Genomic DNA, 14731 nt, shown 5'->3' with positions numbered 1-14731 from the left:
ATTTCTTTTTCGTTTTTTTTTTCCATTTCTTTTTTCATTTCTTTTTTCCTTGTGGTCGAATCTTATGGAGATTGCCTACGTATCATGACCCCGCATGAATCAGACCTTGCGTAGTTCGGACCAATAAAAGATAAACAATAATGAATATTTTTTCTTTTCACTTTCATATTAAAACAAACTGGGTTTCAAAGGTTTAAAGATGACCTACAAACTTGAAAATCAAACAACCCACCTATTTTAATCAAAAGGTTTACAAACTTCAAAACAAATGGCCAACTTCCTTCTTCCATTTGCTAATTTTAACCAAATGGTTGTTTTTTGCAAACGTGGCCCTTTCCAACTCTCACATGAATTTTGAGGCCGAGGAGGATTATTTCAACACTTTACAAACTTGTCCATTCTTTTACGAAAATAACCCTTCGACAACTGAAAGATTATTCTAAGGCTATTTCGGCAAGAACAGTTTAAGACGCGGCCGAAGCTGGCTCGGCTTATTGTGACAAAAGACGGTATTCACCTGACCGTCGACTCTTTTTTCAAATTATAATAAAAATTTGGTGTTGCAAAACACGGCCCTTCAGCGTCTCGGGGACGAAGCTTTTTTAAGGCTGTGTGGGTCCATATCTCAAAATGACCCAAAGGTGGCTGTTTGTGCCAAGTCGGCCTTCCGGCGTCCCTTTCGGGAACATTCGGCTATTTATGACAAAACAGCATCACCTGACTTATTTATAACTTCCTTTTTTTTCATCTTTTTTTCAAATTAGAAAAATCAATATTGCAAACACGGCCTTTCAACGTCTCGGGGACGAAGATTTTTAGGCTGTGGGGGTCAACTGGACCAAGTCTTAAAAAGTGACCCAAAGGTGGCTGTTTATGCAAAGTCAGCCTTCCGGCGTCCCTTTCGGGAACATTCGGCTATGTCTTGATAAAACAGCGTCACCTGACTTCTTTATGACAAAATTGAAATTTTGACATGTTTTTTTTTATTATTATTATTTATTATTATTTGTTTTTTTGGCTTTTTAGCAAAAGGTGGGGTTGGACCCGATGAGGGTTGCCTACGTATCTCACATCCGGTGAGAATCAAACCCGCGTAGTTCGGGCAAATAAGCTATTTTTGAGAAGACCCTTTTCCATTTCTATTTTTTTTATTATTATTATTATTCTTTTTCACAACAATCAAATAGACTATTATTTTTCATTCATAACAAACAAACAAATTAACGAAAAACATAAAACATTCCTTCTTTTTTTTTTTGAGAAGGTGGGGTTGGACCCGATGAGGGTTGCCTACGTATCTCACATCCGGTGAGAATCAAACCCGCGTAGTTCGGTCAAATAAACTATTTTTGAGAAGACCCTTTTCCATTTTTTATATTTTTTATTATTATTTCGCAACAATCAAATAGACTATTATTCTATTATTTTTCATTTATAACAAACAAACGAATTAACGAAAAACATAAAACATTCCTTCTTTTTGAGAAGGTGGGGTTGGACCCGATGAGGGTTGCCTACGTATCTCACATCCGGTGAGAATCAAACCCGCGTAGTTCGGTCCAATAAGAATAAGTAGGCAAATAAAAAGATGAACTAACCTTTTTGAATTTTCGTTTAAAAGAACTACTTTAAAAGAAGCAAGGAAATATTATTTTTTGATTGATTTTCTTTTTTTTAAAAGAAAGACTAATATTTTTTGAATTTTTGTTTTTTTTTTATTCTAAAGAAAAGAAGAAAATATTTGTCGGAACTTTACCTTTAATATAAGAAATGCTTCTAAAATGTTTTTTTTTCTTTCTGAATTTTCTAAAGAAGAATCAAAATACTTTCGGATTTTTATTTATCTATTTTATCTTTTTTGAATTTTGAACTTTCTTTTGAATTTTTTTTGGATTATATATATACTTATTTTTGGAACAAATAATAAAACTCTTTTTATTTTTATTTCTGGCATTTTCATAGACAAACAAAAATAAAATAAAATAAAACATTTTTTTTTTGAAAAAAAAAACAAACTCTTTTTCATTTTCATTTAATGGCAAAACAAACTATTTTCTTTAATATTTTTTTAAAAAACAGACAGAACAATGGTGATTTTTTTTTATTTTTCCTTTGCTTTTAATATAACAAACTAACAAGACATTTTTTCATTTTTAAAATTTCGGCAGAGTTTCGACTCTACTCGGACTTCTATACTGTTATTTTCTCCTCTTTTTCACGATTTATTTTTAATCTGTGAAAAATAATGAAAACATACAAAATCTTTTTGAATTTTCATGCTTTGTTTTATTTGTAATTTTTTATTATTTATTATTTCTTTCAAAAATGTGGCATGGGAGACATAACGATTTCCAAGACTTCTTGGATTCCGCAAATGCTCCCCATGCGCTTTTCCCAACATATGAAGCGTGGGGGACATATGGGAATTCCAAGACTTCTTGGATTCCACAAATGTTCCCCATGTGTTTTCCCAAAAAGCAAGCGTGGGGGACATAGGGAATTCCAAGGCTTCTTGGATTCCACAAATGTTCCCCATGCTTTGATTAAAATAATATCATGCTGGAAATGACCCAATGACCCATACGCCCTTGACTAAATACAACATGTAGCACATAGGATGCCGAAAGATTGTCTATTATTTTCAGGTTGCTTGTCCTAGACGGACCCAACCCCTGTGTTGAGTCCCCTAAGTCAAATGCACATGATGCAAATAAACATTCCTACTAGGGATCCGGCATGTGGCTTTGTTATACTAGGTTCAGACCTGGGCGTTTGTTCTAGACCTGGCTTACCCGAGCGGACAGCTCGAGCCGAGGGGGGGCAGCATACCGGGAATACAGAAGCTTCACCGGCTTAGCAACTTATCCGAACCTCGTTCTAAATTGGGATTTGACACTATACAGAAAAGAAGTCGTACGAAGTACGCCCTTCTTCATGATTTAGAAAATTCAGAAAGGATATGGGTTTCGGCACAGTTTATATACAGTTCAAATAATATCAAAGCGGTAAAAGCAGCATTTAACACATTAGGCTCAAACATGTAAAAATCAGATAATAGATAAAGCCAAATAATAACAATTATTTTAAGCTCGAATTCTTAACCCTGAACCAGTGGTTCTGGGTCCATCCCCAGCAGAGTCGCCAGAGCTGTCACACCTCCTTTTTCCGCGCCCGGCCGGGGGGGGCGCAGGGGAGTTTTTTCCAATTAAAGGACAATCGAAACGGGATTGGTTTAATTATTTCAGAGTCGCCACTTGGGAGATTTAGGGTGTCCCAAGTCACCAATTTTAATCCCGAATCGAGGAAATAATGACTCTATATTATAGTTTGCGTACCAGAAATCCGGATAAGGAATTCTGTTAACCCGGGAGAAGGTGTTAGGCATTCCTGAGTTCCGTGGTTCTAGCACGGTCGCTCAACTGTTATATTCGGCTTATTTATCTGATTTTAAATACAATTATGAACCAATGTGCCAATTTTGACTTTTTAACCGCTTTATTATTATTATTTTTACAAGAATGTGAACATCGCTTAAAATACGTCTTTGGACTGCGTCACATGAAATGCACTCACAATCCGGAACGCATTTTATTTGATGTTTTGAGATTTGGATTTGGGTCGCATGAAATGCACACCCGAGTTTAAGAAAATAGATTATTAAACACGTGCCTAAAGAGACTATCGCGTTATTATTTTGGGAAGGCCACGAAATTCACTAAGCGGCCCTCCTGAATTCTAAGTAATTTAAAACAAGTATTTACTGAGGGCCCCGCAATTTGTATTTTTATTCGGCGAGGCTCATCTCATTCTTATTTTTTTAAAGGAATTTGCAACGTCATGGAAATGCATCTCGGGCCACGCCACAATCAATGCGCCCGTGACTAGAGACACATTTCGACTCCGTTGAGATTTGGATTTGGGTCACATAAATGTGCACCCGAGTTTAGGGAGATAACATTATTAAAGGCGCGCCTAAAGCAACTAGCGCATTATTATTTTGGGTAGGGCCGTGAAACTTGCTAAACGGCCCGCCCCGGAATCTAAGTATTTAATATATACATTTAGAGGGTTCCGCAAACTGTACATTTTTATTTTTGGCGAAGCTTTGTCCCGTTTTTTTTTTGTTTATTTATTTATTTATTTTAGAAAAAGAGACAAGGCTAAAATAACTACATTTTTTTTGCTACTTTGCGAGGTCATGAGTTGTAGATTAAACTTATTTGATGAAACGAATATTTTTCCGTGGGATTAAGATTACTCCTATGATTTTAACATTACTACTATACGTACAAACAACTCTTAAGACAAGCATGTAGATGACAATAATCTTAGCATGAAGAAACAAGATGCGGAATAGCTACTTAAAATAATGAAACAAAGGAAGAGACATTCAACAAATCTGATACACAAACAGTGCCTAGGAAATCCATATCATTTCATTCCATTTAAGCAAATATCACAAGTTTAAAAATGCGTATGCACCTGTTTGAAGCCAGAACAACAACCAACTGGACCGACAACTATCGGACACCTCTCCAATAATAGAACGACGGAACCTCGACGTCAAGCTAAACGTACCGGACCTCGACGAACCAAAGACGACCTCGATGGAAATAGCAAGCTCGGACCAAAACTGTTGCTGCTGTTCGTGGATGAGTGACAGTATGGGACGATGATACTGGGGGGGTACCGTTTGGTCGGCAGGGTTGGTCGACGAGGGGCAGCGGGGGAAGCAGGTTGTGGTCGCCAGGCTTGAGGACGTAGGGGCTGATGGCAGTGACGACGGGTAGGGTTTTCTGGTTTTTGGACGTGAGGGTTTTGGGGTCTGTTTGGTGGTGGATTAGCGGAGAGGGAGCTGTTATGGCGTTGTGGGTTGTGACGAAGCAGCTGGGCTCGCCGGATTTAATGGAGGAAGGAGGCGATGGTGCTAGGAACTGGAGGTGGAAGGTCGTGGTGGCGTTGGGTAGGTTTGACGATGGTTATGGCGTTGGAGTTTGGAGGGGACGGGTGGTCGTTTGGATGGGTTGTTGTCGTTGAAGGGGGTGTTTGAGAAGGTGGTCGAAGGGCTCGGGTTGTCGCGTTGATGGAGGTCAGCTGGGGAGGGTTTGGAGGTGGAACGAGGGTGGTTTCATGGTGGACTGGGAGGAGGAGGGTGGTTCGTTTGGTCGTGAGGCTAGTGAAGCTGATGGAGGTGGCGTTTGGGTGGTGATGGAGTGGTTGCCGACTGGTTTTGCTCGGTTCTTTCGCTAGGGTTTTTGCTTCTTCTTCTTCTTGAAGAAGAAGCGTGAGCAGTGGTATCCTTTTCCAAAATTTCCCAAAGTCCTCCTTTCCTTTTCCCAAAATCCTCCCCCCTTTCATGTTTTGTCCGTGTATTTGTAATGTTTTGCCCTCAAAAAATGAGCCCCACGCGTGGTGGGGTTCAAGGCATATGTCCCCCACGCGTGGTGGGTTCCCCACGTGTCCTGGACACGGTTTATTATGGGCTCGGTCCGAAAATTAGGCCTAAAACCGGGTTGTTTAAACCCGAAGATTATTCTTTTGCCAGGACCCGAGAAATAGGAACACGTTGCTTAACTAGTCCTATGTAAGCAAAATAACTACCAAAAATAAGACTAGTATTTAAACAAAACTATATCTTTTTGAATATTTTCCAAGATTTAAAATAGCTACAAAATATTAATAAAACTATATTTTTTGTAATTTTCGTTTTTAAATATTAAGATAAAATATGAGATAATATTTTTGTATTTTTCAAAGTTAAAAATGACTATAGAATATTAATAAAACTATTTTTTTTGTAATTTTCGAAATTATATAAAGTACAAAAATAAAGTGCAATTTTTGTATTTTTCAAGTTTATGAGAGATACATAAACTAAAATTTATATATATATATATTTTTGAAATTTTCTTTTTGCAACGAAATAAAGTAATTTTTTTTTTGAGATTTTTCTTTTTGCAACGAAATAAAGTAAAAATAGTTAAAATAGCTATACTAGACCCAATTTCACATATTCACACTAAAAATGTGAAAAATCTCGGGGAGGGTCAAAAATCACGTGCTTACAACTAACATAGTCTGGGATTAAATCAAATACAATTAAGGGAAGATAATGAAGGAGGAAAGCATGGATGCGATCGCCGAGTAGCTACCTTGCTAACTACGATGGATCTGCAACTAGATAAACAACACCCGCTACCATGTCCAAAAATGTCTGGATCTGCACACAAAGTGCGGGGAGTAACATAAGAATGCCAACTCAGTAAGTAACAATAGTAAATGGAGACTAAGAAGTAGTGACAAGTAATAATGAAAAGTAAACTTCCTATCACAGAAACTCAGTAAAATACGTCACACTTTTAAAATCTTAGTTTGAATCAAATCTGCTTGTTTAAATCATGTTCCAGCAATATCATTTAAAAATATCTTTCAACAGTTTTCGAACAAATGTTCTATGCAAAAGTGAGTAAAAATGATGAAATCATAAACAATCCCTCAAGCAAACATCACTCATATACAGCCCCTCGGGTAAACCTCGCCATTGCTCGTATACAGCCCCTCAGGCAAACCTCACCATCACTTATGCCTCCCAGTCACTCAGCACTCGTCACTCGACACTCATATTCAATAGGTACCTGCGCTCACTGGGGATTTGCAGACTCCGGAGGGGCTCCTTCATCCCAAGCGTTATAACAAGTCAATCATGGCATAAATCAATCAGGCCATCATCCTCACTCAGTCATGAATTAGTAAAACATGTTGCGGCGTGCAGCCCGATTCATAAATATCCTCACAAATCAGGCCCTCAGCCTCACTCAGTCATAACCTCTCTAGCCTCTCGGGCTCTTAGAAAACAAGGTATTCAGCCCAAACAACATTTATATGATGCATGAAAACAGAGTAATAGAGACGGAGTTATGAAGTAAATAAGTATAAACATGACTGAGTATATATTTTTAGTCAAAAACAATGAGGGGATAGCAATAAAAGATCTCTAATGGTCCAAACAACGCTGGAATAAGGCCTAAATATGGCCTTCACCCTGATTTATAGAAAATCTTTCTAAAACACGTAAGAAGCATGTAGTTTCAACAAATTTTTCAAATTTACAGTAGATACAGGACGCACCAAGTCATAATCCCCAATGGTGCATGCCAACACATTTGTCACCTATTATGTGTGCCACCTTAAAATAGTCACATGACATAAAATTCGGGGTTTCATACCCATAGGACTGGATTTACAATCGTTACTTACCTCAAACCGATCAAATCTCCACTCCGCAATCCTCTTGCCCCTCGAATCGGGCCCCAAACGTCCCTAATCTAGCTAAAAGCAATATAATGCAATCAATATAGGGCAAGGAACCAATTTAACAAGAAAAACTACTTAATTGGAGACAAATCTCTAAATTCACTCAAACCCGGCCCTCGAGCCCACGTATCGAAATTCGAAAAAATAATAAAACTAGAAAACCCATTCATTCACGAGTCTATCCATACCAATTTCATCAAAATCTGACCTCATTTGGTCCCTAAAATCCACAAATTACTCTCTCAAGAACTCTTCTATTTTCCCCCCAATTTTTCACCCCAAATTTCCAATTTAGATGATAAAAATCAAGATACAATAAATCTAACCAAAATCAAGTGAAGAACGTTTACCCCAATCACCTGTTTGAAAATCCCTTCAAAAATCGCCTTCTACCGAGCTCCCACTTCAATTTTATGATATGAACTCGAAACCTCATTTTGAATCTTTTAAATCTGCCAAGATATACCTTCATCGCGATCGCGGAACAATCCTTGCAATCGCGAAGCACAGTTATGCTACCCCACAAACTAACTCTATGCGAAAGCGGAATCTCCCACACAAACATGATTCTACGCCCCGACGAGCTACACGATCGTGAACCGCCTCACGCGTTAGGATGAACAAAACTCTTGACCTCAGTTCCTACCTTCTTTCCTATTCGGAAATGCGGCATAGACCACGCGTTCGTGTATCACTTCCCCTTGAAGCTCGAGGGAAGGCTGACCGTTGGAAGCAAACATCAACGAATAAAGCTCGAAGACCCAGAGGTCACTGTGTTTGATCTCTGGGTATAGAATATTCATCATGAGATCTATGAAGAGACTCCATGCATGCTTTGATTTAACATAACACAATAGATATCAAAAGAGTTGATGTTTCATTCATATGCTAGGGTTTCAAATTTGAGGGTTTTGAAATGTAGTGATGAAACAGGAAAGGGATCGGTGACAATCGTGAGTATGAGAGATAGAAGGTATGAATCTCTGTTGACTGGAAACCTTGCACGAATTTGGGCAAGGTTTCCTTACTGATCTGGTATGTGAGGTTGAGATGAGAGAGAAAAGGGAAAGAAGGGTGGTTGGGTAGAGGGAAATGATTTTAGGGTTTGAGGGATATGGGTTGGTCTCTAGGGGGTTAAAGTTTGGAGATGGGATTTGGGCCATTGATTCATTAGATCAACTGCCTTGATAATTCAAGGATTAAATAAATAAAATGAAGAATTATGGAGGATGTTGGATCTTTGGATTCAGACGGTGGATATTAAAGCTTATTGGGGTATTAGATTAAAGGAAAAAATGACATAACTGTGGGTCGTTGATCTGAAGGAGGGACAACCTTGATTGATTGTGTTTCTTTTGTGAGTGATATAGACGGGTGATGTGGCATGCTGTAACTAGTTCAAATGGGGTGGCATGGTTTTCGAAGTTGGAAAGAGATAGAGTGTTTGGACTGGGTCAAGTCCGGATTTGGGATTGGTATTGGGCTGAAATTAATTTAGAAGGTATCCATTGTGTCTTTGATTGTGCAACTGCAATTATAGCCATTTAGTCTTTAACCTCTTTAAAATAAATTTAATTATACTTAATTAATTTCAAATAAAATGTAGTTAAATTATAAATATAAAATATTCTACTAATTATTAAAATTAATTATTTCTACAATACTTTTTCTTGTAAATTACAATACTAATTTTTAATTATTAACACGATAATCTAATTAATAAAAATTTTATAAGAAGTAACTCGTTAAATTAATTATAAAAATCTTTATGGCATATTTAAAGAATTATTTTAATAGTATTAAAATAATAAGGATATTTGTAATTATATAATACTAATACTTAATTAATTGGTAAAATTTGGTATTCATTGATAGAAAATACTTTTAAAATATTCATTATAAATTATTAAGTACAAGCTAATTAATTTTAAAAGGGGGGATCAAAATTGACCGTCAATAGCTGCCCCTCTTTGACCATAGAGGATGAAAGAGTTGTCGGGCAAAACAATTGAACCAAAGTAAATTTTGTCCCGTCTTTAGGCATGCATTGCAGGAGTGGCACGAAGATTATGAGTTGAAGGATTGGGAATTAAGGAAGATTCTAGGAGGATTTTTGCAGAAGTTGGGACCGAATTCTGGCTTTGAATTGCTTACATACCTCAGGCTTGACAAGGATCAGGCCTCATGTAGTTCTGGAGTGAAGACTTTGAGGAAACGATGCTCGCAGTAATTTTCCTAATATCGTATTATGACAATACTGCTAGTCGAAGGATTTGGCACCACAATAGCTTGATTTTGCGGCGTGACTTGAAGGATTTGAAAAATTAGAGTTCTAGTGATCATTTTGAATTTTAGTATGGATCCTTGGCTAGCTAATGAGTTTGATGTCCCTCATAGTGTTGTAGTTTGGTCAGCTACTTAGAAGAGTTCCACGGTGCAATATTTGTTCCTGAAAAAATGAAATACACACATACCCATATATTTCAATGCAAAGTATAATAAGATGGGATGTAAATGATGCAAGAATGATGATTCCTGGATGACGACGAGCCGATTTTTCGGATTGGGATGATGGGATACTTGGACTTAACTCGATTTGTTAGTCGGGCTGTGTACCGTTCCGCAACTATTGGAGCATTAAAAAAGTTTCTCCGTTTGTTGAGAGAGCTTGACTTGTAGAGCGTGTCTATGCTTGTTGGGAGAGCTTTGCACTGAAAAGTTTCTCCGTTTGTTGGGAGAGCTTGATTTGTAGAGTGTGTCTCCGCTTGTTAGGAGAGCTTGATTTGTAGAGTGTGTTTCTTCTTGTTGGGAGAGCTTTGAACTAAAATGTAAAGTAATCTCGCCTTGGAGTACTTGACTTAAAACGTAATCGTGCTTGAAGCTGGACGAGTAAAACGTCAAAACATTCAAGATAATAGAAAAGGAAAAGAAAAGCATGCCCAAGAGATACTCTTCACTGCGAAGCTAAGTTGCGGCCATCGATTGGTTGAACATCGGTGGCGAGGTTTGCGACTGTCTATTCTGCCTCCGTTGTGACGGAATGACGGTGCAGATTGTTCTGTGAACAATTGTCTATATACAACGTTCGATTGGCAAAACTGACTTTTGATTTCGTACATAGCGCTCTGATCAATTGAGCAGATGATTTGCTATATGTAGTGCTCCAGTTGGTGAAGCTGGCAAATCATTTTGTACAAGGTGCTCTGATCGGTTGAGCAAATGATTCTCTATATACATGGCTTCAATTAGCGAAGCCAACGGTTTGTTTTTGTACAAGGTGCTCCGATTGTTTGAGTAGGCGGTTTGCTATATACAGTGTGCCTTTTCAAAATACTCCGGGATACTTGTAAAGGATTCAAGAATTAGCTTCAATTGTACCGGAAAAATTAAAAAAGGAGAAAGGTTGATATTCCTTGGAAAGTGGCGAATCCATCATTTGCCCCAATGTAGTCCCAAAATTTCTTTGCATCCTATTGACCTTGCATTCAAAGCAAAATTCTTAGTTCGAGCGAGGTTGGTTTGTCTCGACCACTGTATCAATGTTTCCCCAGTGTTTGATATGGATGTGCCACAAAGTTCGATATATGGAACAAATTATTGTATTTTATTAAACATTTTTTGAAAATTTTCTTTTAAAAAGCAAGTGCCCTCATTCCGAAAATCATGCCATGCTACGAAAGGTTCTCCAAACGCGAGCGTCGCTTCTTGAAAACTCCATCTCATTGATATCGATCTTCTGTGATGATTTGTCAACGTTGTTGCTTGCCGTCATGATTGCATACTAAGTAGAGCTAATGCATTACAAAGGTTTTCATATGGTTATTTACCAAACCCCTTCAGGTTGCCTACATATCCAAAATGGAATCAGGTCTGAACGTAGTTCGTGAATAATAAAAATACGATACATATAATGAAGATGATCGAACCTGGCTCAAGCAGCCTACCTATCCAAATGGAATCAGGTCAAGACGTACATCAATTACAACAGATGCAAAATGATGAGATTAAGAATGAAATGGACAAGTCTGACTTAGACTGCCTACGTATCCAAATGGAATCAAGAGAGAACATACTTAAATTACCAAAGAAGGCTGAATCCGATGAGGATTGTCTACATATTCCTTTTTGAGGAAATCAAGTCGGCGTAGTTCCTAGAGGAACATAGAAAATGATATATGGATTTTCTATTACAAAAGAAGGAAGGGAGAGAAATCGAACCCTACGTGGGTCGCCTACGTATCCCTCCATGGGATGTCAGGTTGAACGTAGTTCTGTTACAACAAAACCTTAATCTATTTGTTTTCAAACATATTATCTCTTGATTGCATCTAAGTTGATGAGCTTTGTGTTGACTCTTCCATCCATTTCTGCCAAACTTAGAGCTCCGCCCGACAACACTCGATGAACCATGTAAGGGCATTGCCAATTTAGTGCAAATTTTCCTTTGTCTTCTTCCTTGTGGGGGATGATTTTGTTTAGAAACAATAGCCCCGGTGTGAACTGACGAGGCTTCACCCTTTTGTTAAATGCTTTGTCCATACGCACATTCCTTCATGTATTTCTTCCAATAATCTGGTTGCCTCGGTGGCATCTACATATCTCAACAAACCCAAGTCTGGAGTCCTCCTGTAACAAGACTTCCCTGTTAAGGAAAAAGTGATTTTCTAGCCTCTTGCGAGCTTTCTTTTGACTATTATTAGCATTCTCCAGATACTCTCTTATTTCGAGGAACCCGTTGACATCGTGGTACCACAGTTTACCATCTAGCTCTTCATCTATGTAAAAGTAGTAGTCATATTGATCCGTTATCTCTACCTCAATAGGGTCGATATAGTTCTTGTTTTGATGCTGAATCATGGATGATGTAGTTGCAAGGACATCGTCAAAGTCGTTCTGAATCATGGGAATGTGCTTGAAGTCAATCTTTGTGAACTTGCATAACGTTTTTACACAGTGCAAGTACGGAAAGATCTTGACATTTTTGGTAGACCACTCCCCTTGGACTTGGTGTATCAATAGATCGGAAACCCCTATGACTAAAAGTTCATTGATGTTCATGTTGACTGTCATTTTGATCCCAAGGATACATGCTTCGTATTCAGCCATATTTTTGATACAAAGGAATCTTATCTTTGTCGATGCTGGATAGTTCTGTCCGGATTCCAAAACTAGGACAACCGCAATTCCTACTCCTTTGAAGTTCCCTGCTCCGTCGAACCACATTCTTCATCTAAGGTATGACCATGAAATATCTCCTCCACTGAATAATACCTTTTCATCTGGAAAATATGTAGTGATCGGCTCGTAATCCCTATCAACCGAATTCTCTATGAGGTGATCAGCTAAAGCTTGCCCTTTGATGGTCTTTTGAGTTATGTACAACTATCAAATTCACTAAGGAGAATTGACCATTTAGCTAGCTTTATGTAGGCATTGGCTTCTGAAAGATGTACTTGAGCCGGTTGAGTAAAGATATCAGATGCGTAGTGTATGCTGACATGTAATGCCTTAGTTTCTGGGCGATCCAAGTCAGAGCACAGCAAGTGCATTCTATCAAAGTGTATTTGCCCGCGCATGGTGTGAACTTCTTACTTAAGTAGTAGATGGCCTGCTCCTTTCTCCCAGTTTTGTCATGCTGTCCCAACACACCTCTGAAGGCATTATTAAAGACTGACAGATATAGTAATAATGGATTCCTAGGCTCGGGGGAAACCGGCACTGAGATTTGTCCAATACTCCTTAATTCTGTCGAAGGCTTTCTGACACTCTTCTATCCATTTTGCGGCGACAGCCTTTATCAACAACTTTAAAATATGTTCACAGATTACTATGGACTGGGCTATGAAATGATTGATATAATTTAGTCTACCCAAAAAACTCACCACATCTTTCTTACTCTTGGGCAATGGCAACTCCTGAATGGCCTTCATTTTTTATGGGTCCAGTTCCATCCTTTTCTTACTTACGATGAAGCCTAATAATTCTCTAGTAGGGACTCCGAACGCGTATTTTTCTAGGCACAACTTCAAGTTGTACATTTGCAGGCACTCAAAAATTTCTTGAAATCGTCCAAGTGACCTAAACTCTTCTAAGACTTGATGACGACATCATCCATGTATATTTCGATCTCCTTGTGAAACATATCCTGAAAGAGGGTCATCATAGCCCTCATATAAGTAGAATCAGCATTCTTGAGACCGAACAACATGACTCTGTAGCAGTAAACTCCCCAAGGTGTGGTGAAGCCCGTCTTTTCAACATCATCCTCGTGTATCAAGATCTGGTGGAATCCAACAAAACAATCCACGAACGACTGTAGTTCATGCTTCACATAGTTGTCGAGGAGGATGTGGATATTTGGTAAAAGGAAATTGTCTTTTGGACTAGATTTGTTTAGATCTCGATAATCCATGCATATCCTAATCTTTCCGTCTTTTGTGGGTACTAGGACAATATTTGACAACCAGTTGGGATAATTGGTGACCCTTTACTCAATTTGCCTCTATGTTCTTGGTTACTTCTTCCTTTATCCTAAGACTCAAGGCGGGCTTGAATATTCTGGGTTTTTTCTTGAACGACGGTCCGGCGGGATCAGTAGGAAGTTAATGTGAGACAATGTCTGTGCTTAATCCCAACATGTTATCATATGGCCATGCAAAAACAGTTGATGCAAGACAATGTCCATGCTTAATCTCGGCAAGTCATCATATGGCTATGCGAACACAACGATGTATTGTTGGAGGAGCTCAATCAGTTCTTTCTTCTGCTCCGCTTCTAGATGGATGCTGATTCGGATTTCTTTGACGTCTTCTTTGCTTCTAAGATTCACCATTCTATTTCTTCTAGGTTAGATTTTTCTAACTCTCCAGTTATTCAATCTCTTGTGGTAGATTGTCTAGCATAATACTCTCATCATATTCCTCGTAATCTGGGTCGTTTCACTCAACGGTTTCGCTATATGTCACAATCATGGAACACAGGTTTTATCGGTTTGATTACTGAAAAGAAAAAACTAAGTATAAATGAAGCGGTAAAAAGAGTAGCAACATTTTAAGAATACGATTCTTTTTATTTCATCACAGAAGAACATTTGTGCATTCAAAAGAGGCAAATAACAAAAGGGTATAGACACGATGTAGGCCTCAATTAACTGTGCATTTTTTAAAAGAAAACTTTTACAATTCCACACTACCAAGACTCTCAACGAACCAAAGACGGGCTGGCAGTCCAACTGCACAATTCTTCCCCTGGTTTGGCATTTCGAATGGTCATGTCTTGATGTATGTTCCTTTACAGCATTCTTCAATCATAGTCACAAACAGCTTTCCCATTCCATCGATGATATCATCTTCTGGTGCTGAACTCTGGCCCATACCCAAAACATGTTCTAGAACAAACACTTTTCCCGGAGCTACCG

The 14731-nt window shown here is 38.3% G+C and overlaps 1 protein-coding gene across 1 annotated transcript; it reads right to left on the bottom strand.

Annotated features, from left to right (window-relative positions):
- Window positions 1-11865: 11865 nt before the first annotated feature.
- Window positions 11866-12537, bottom strand: LOC107797137 (uncharacterized). The gene has a single exon (XM_016620002.1). The coding sequence runs from the start codon at window positions 12535-12537 to the stop codon at window positions 11866-11868; it is 672 nt and encodes a 223-aa protein (XP_016475488.1).
- Window positions 12538-14731: the final 2194 nt, after the last annotated feature.

This window comes from Nicotiana tabacum, chromosome 7 (genome assembly GCF_000715075.1).
Source record: "Nicotiana tabacum cultivar K326 chromosome 7, ASM71507v2, whole genome shotgun sequence".
Classification (NCBI taxonomy): Eukaryota; Viridiplantae; Streptophyta; class Magnoliopsida; order Solanales; family Solanaceae; genus Nicotiana; species Nicotiana tabacum.
This window is presented reverse-complemented; position numbering and strand designations above follow the sequence as displayed.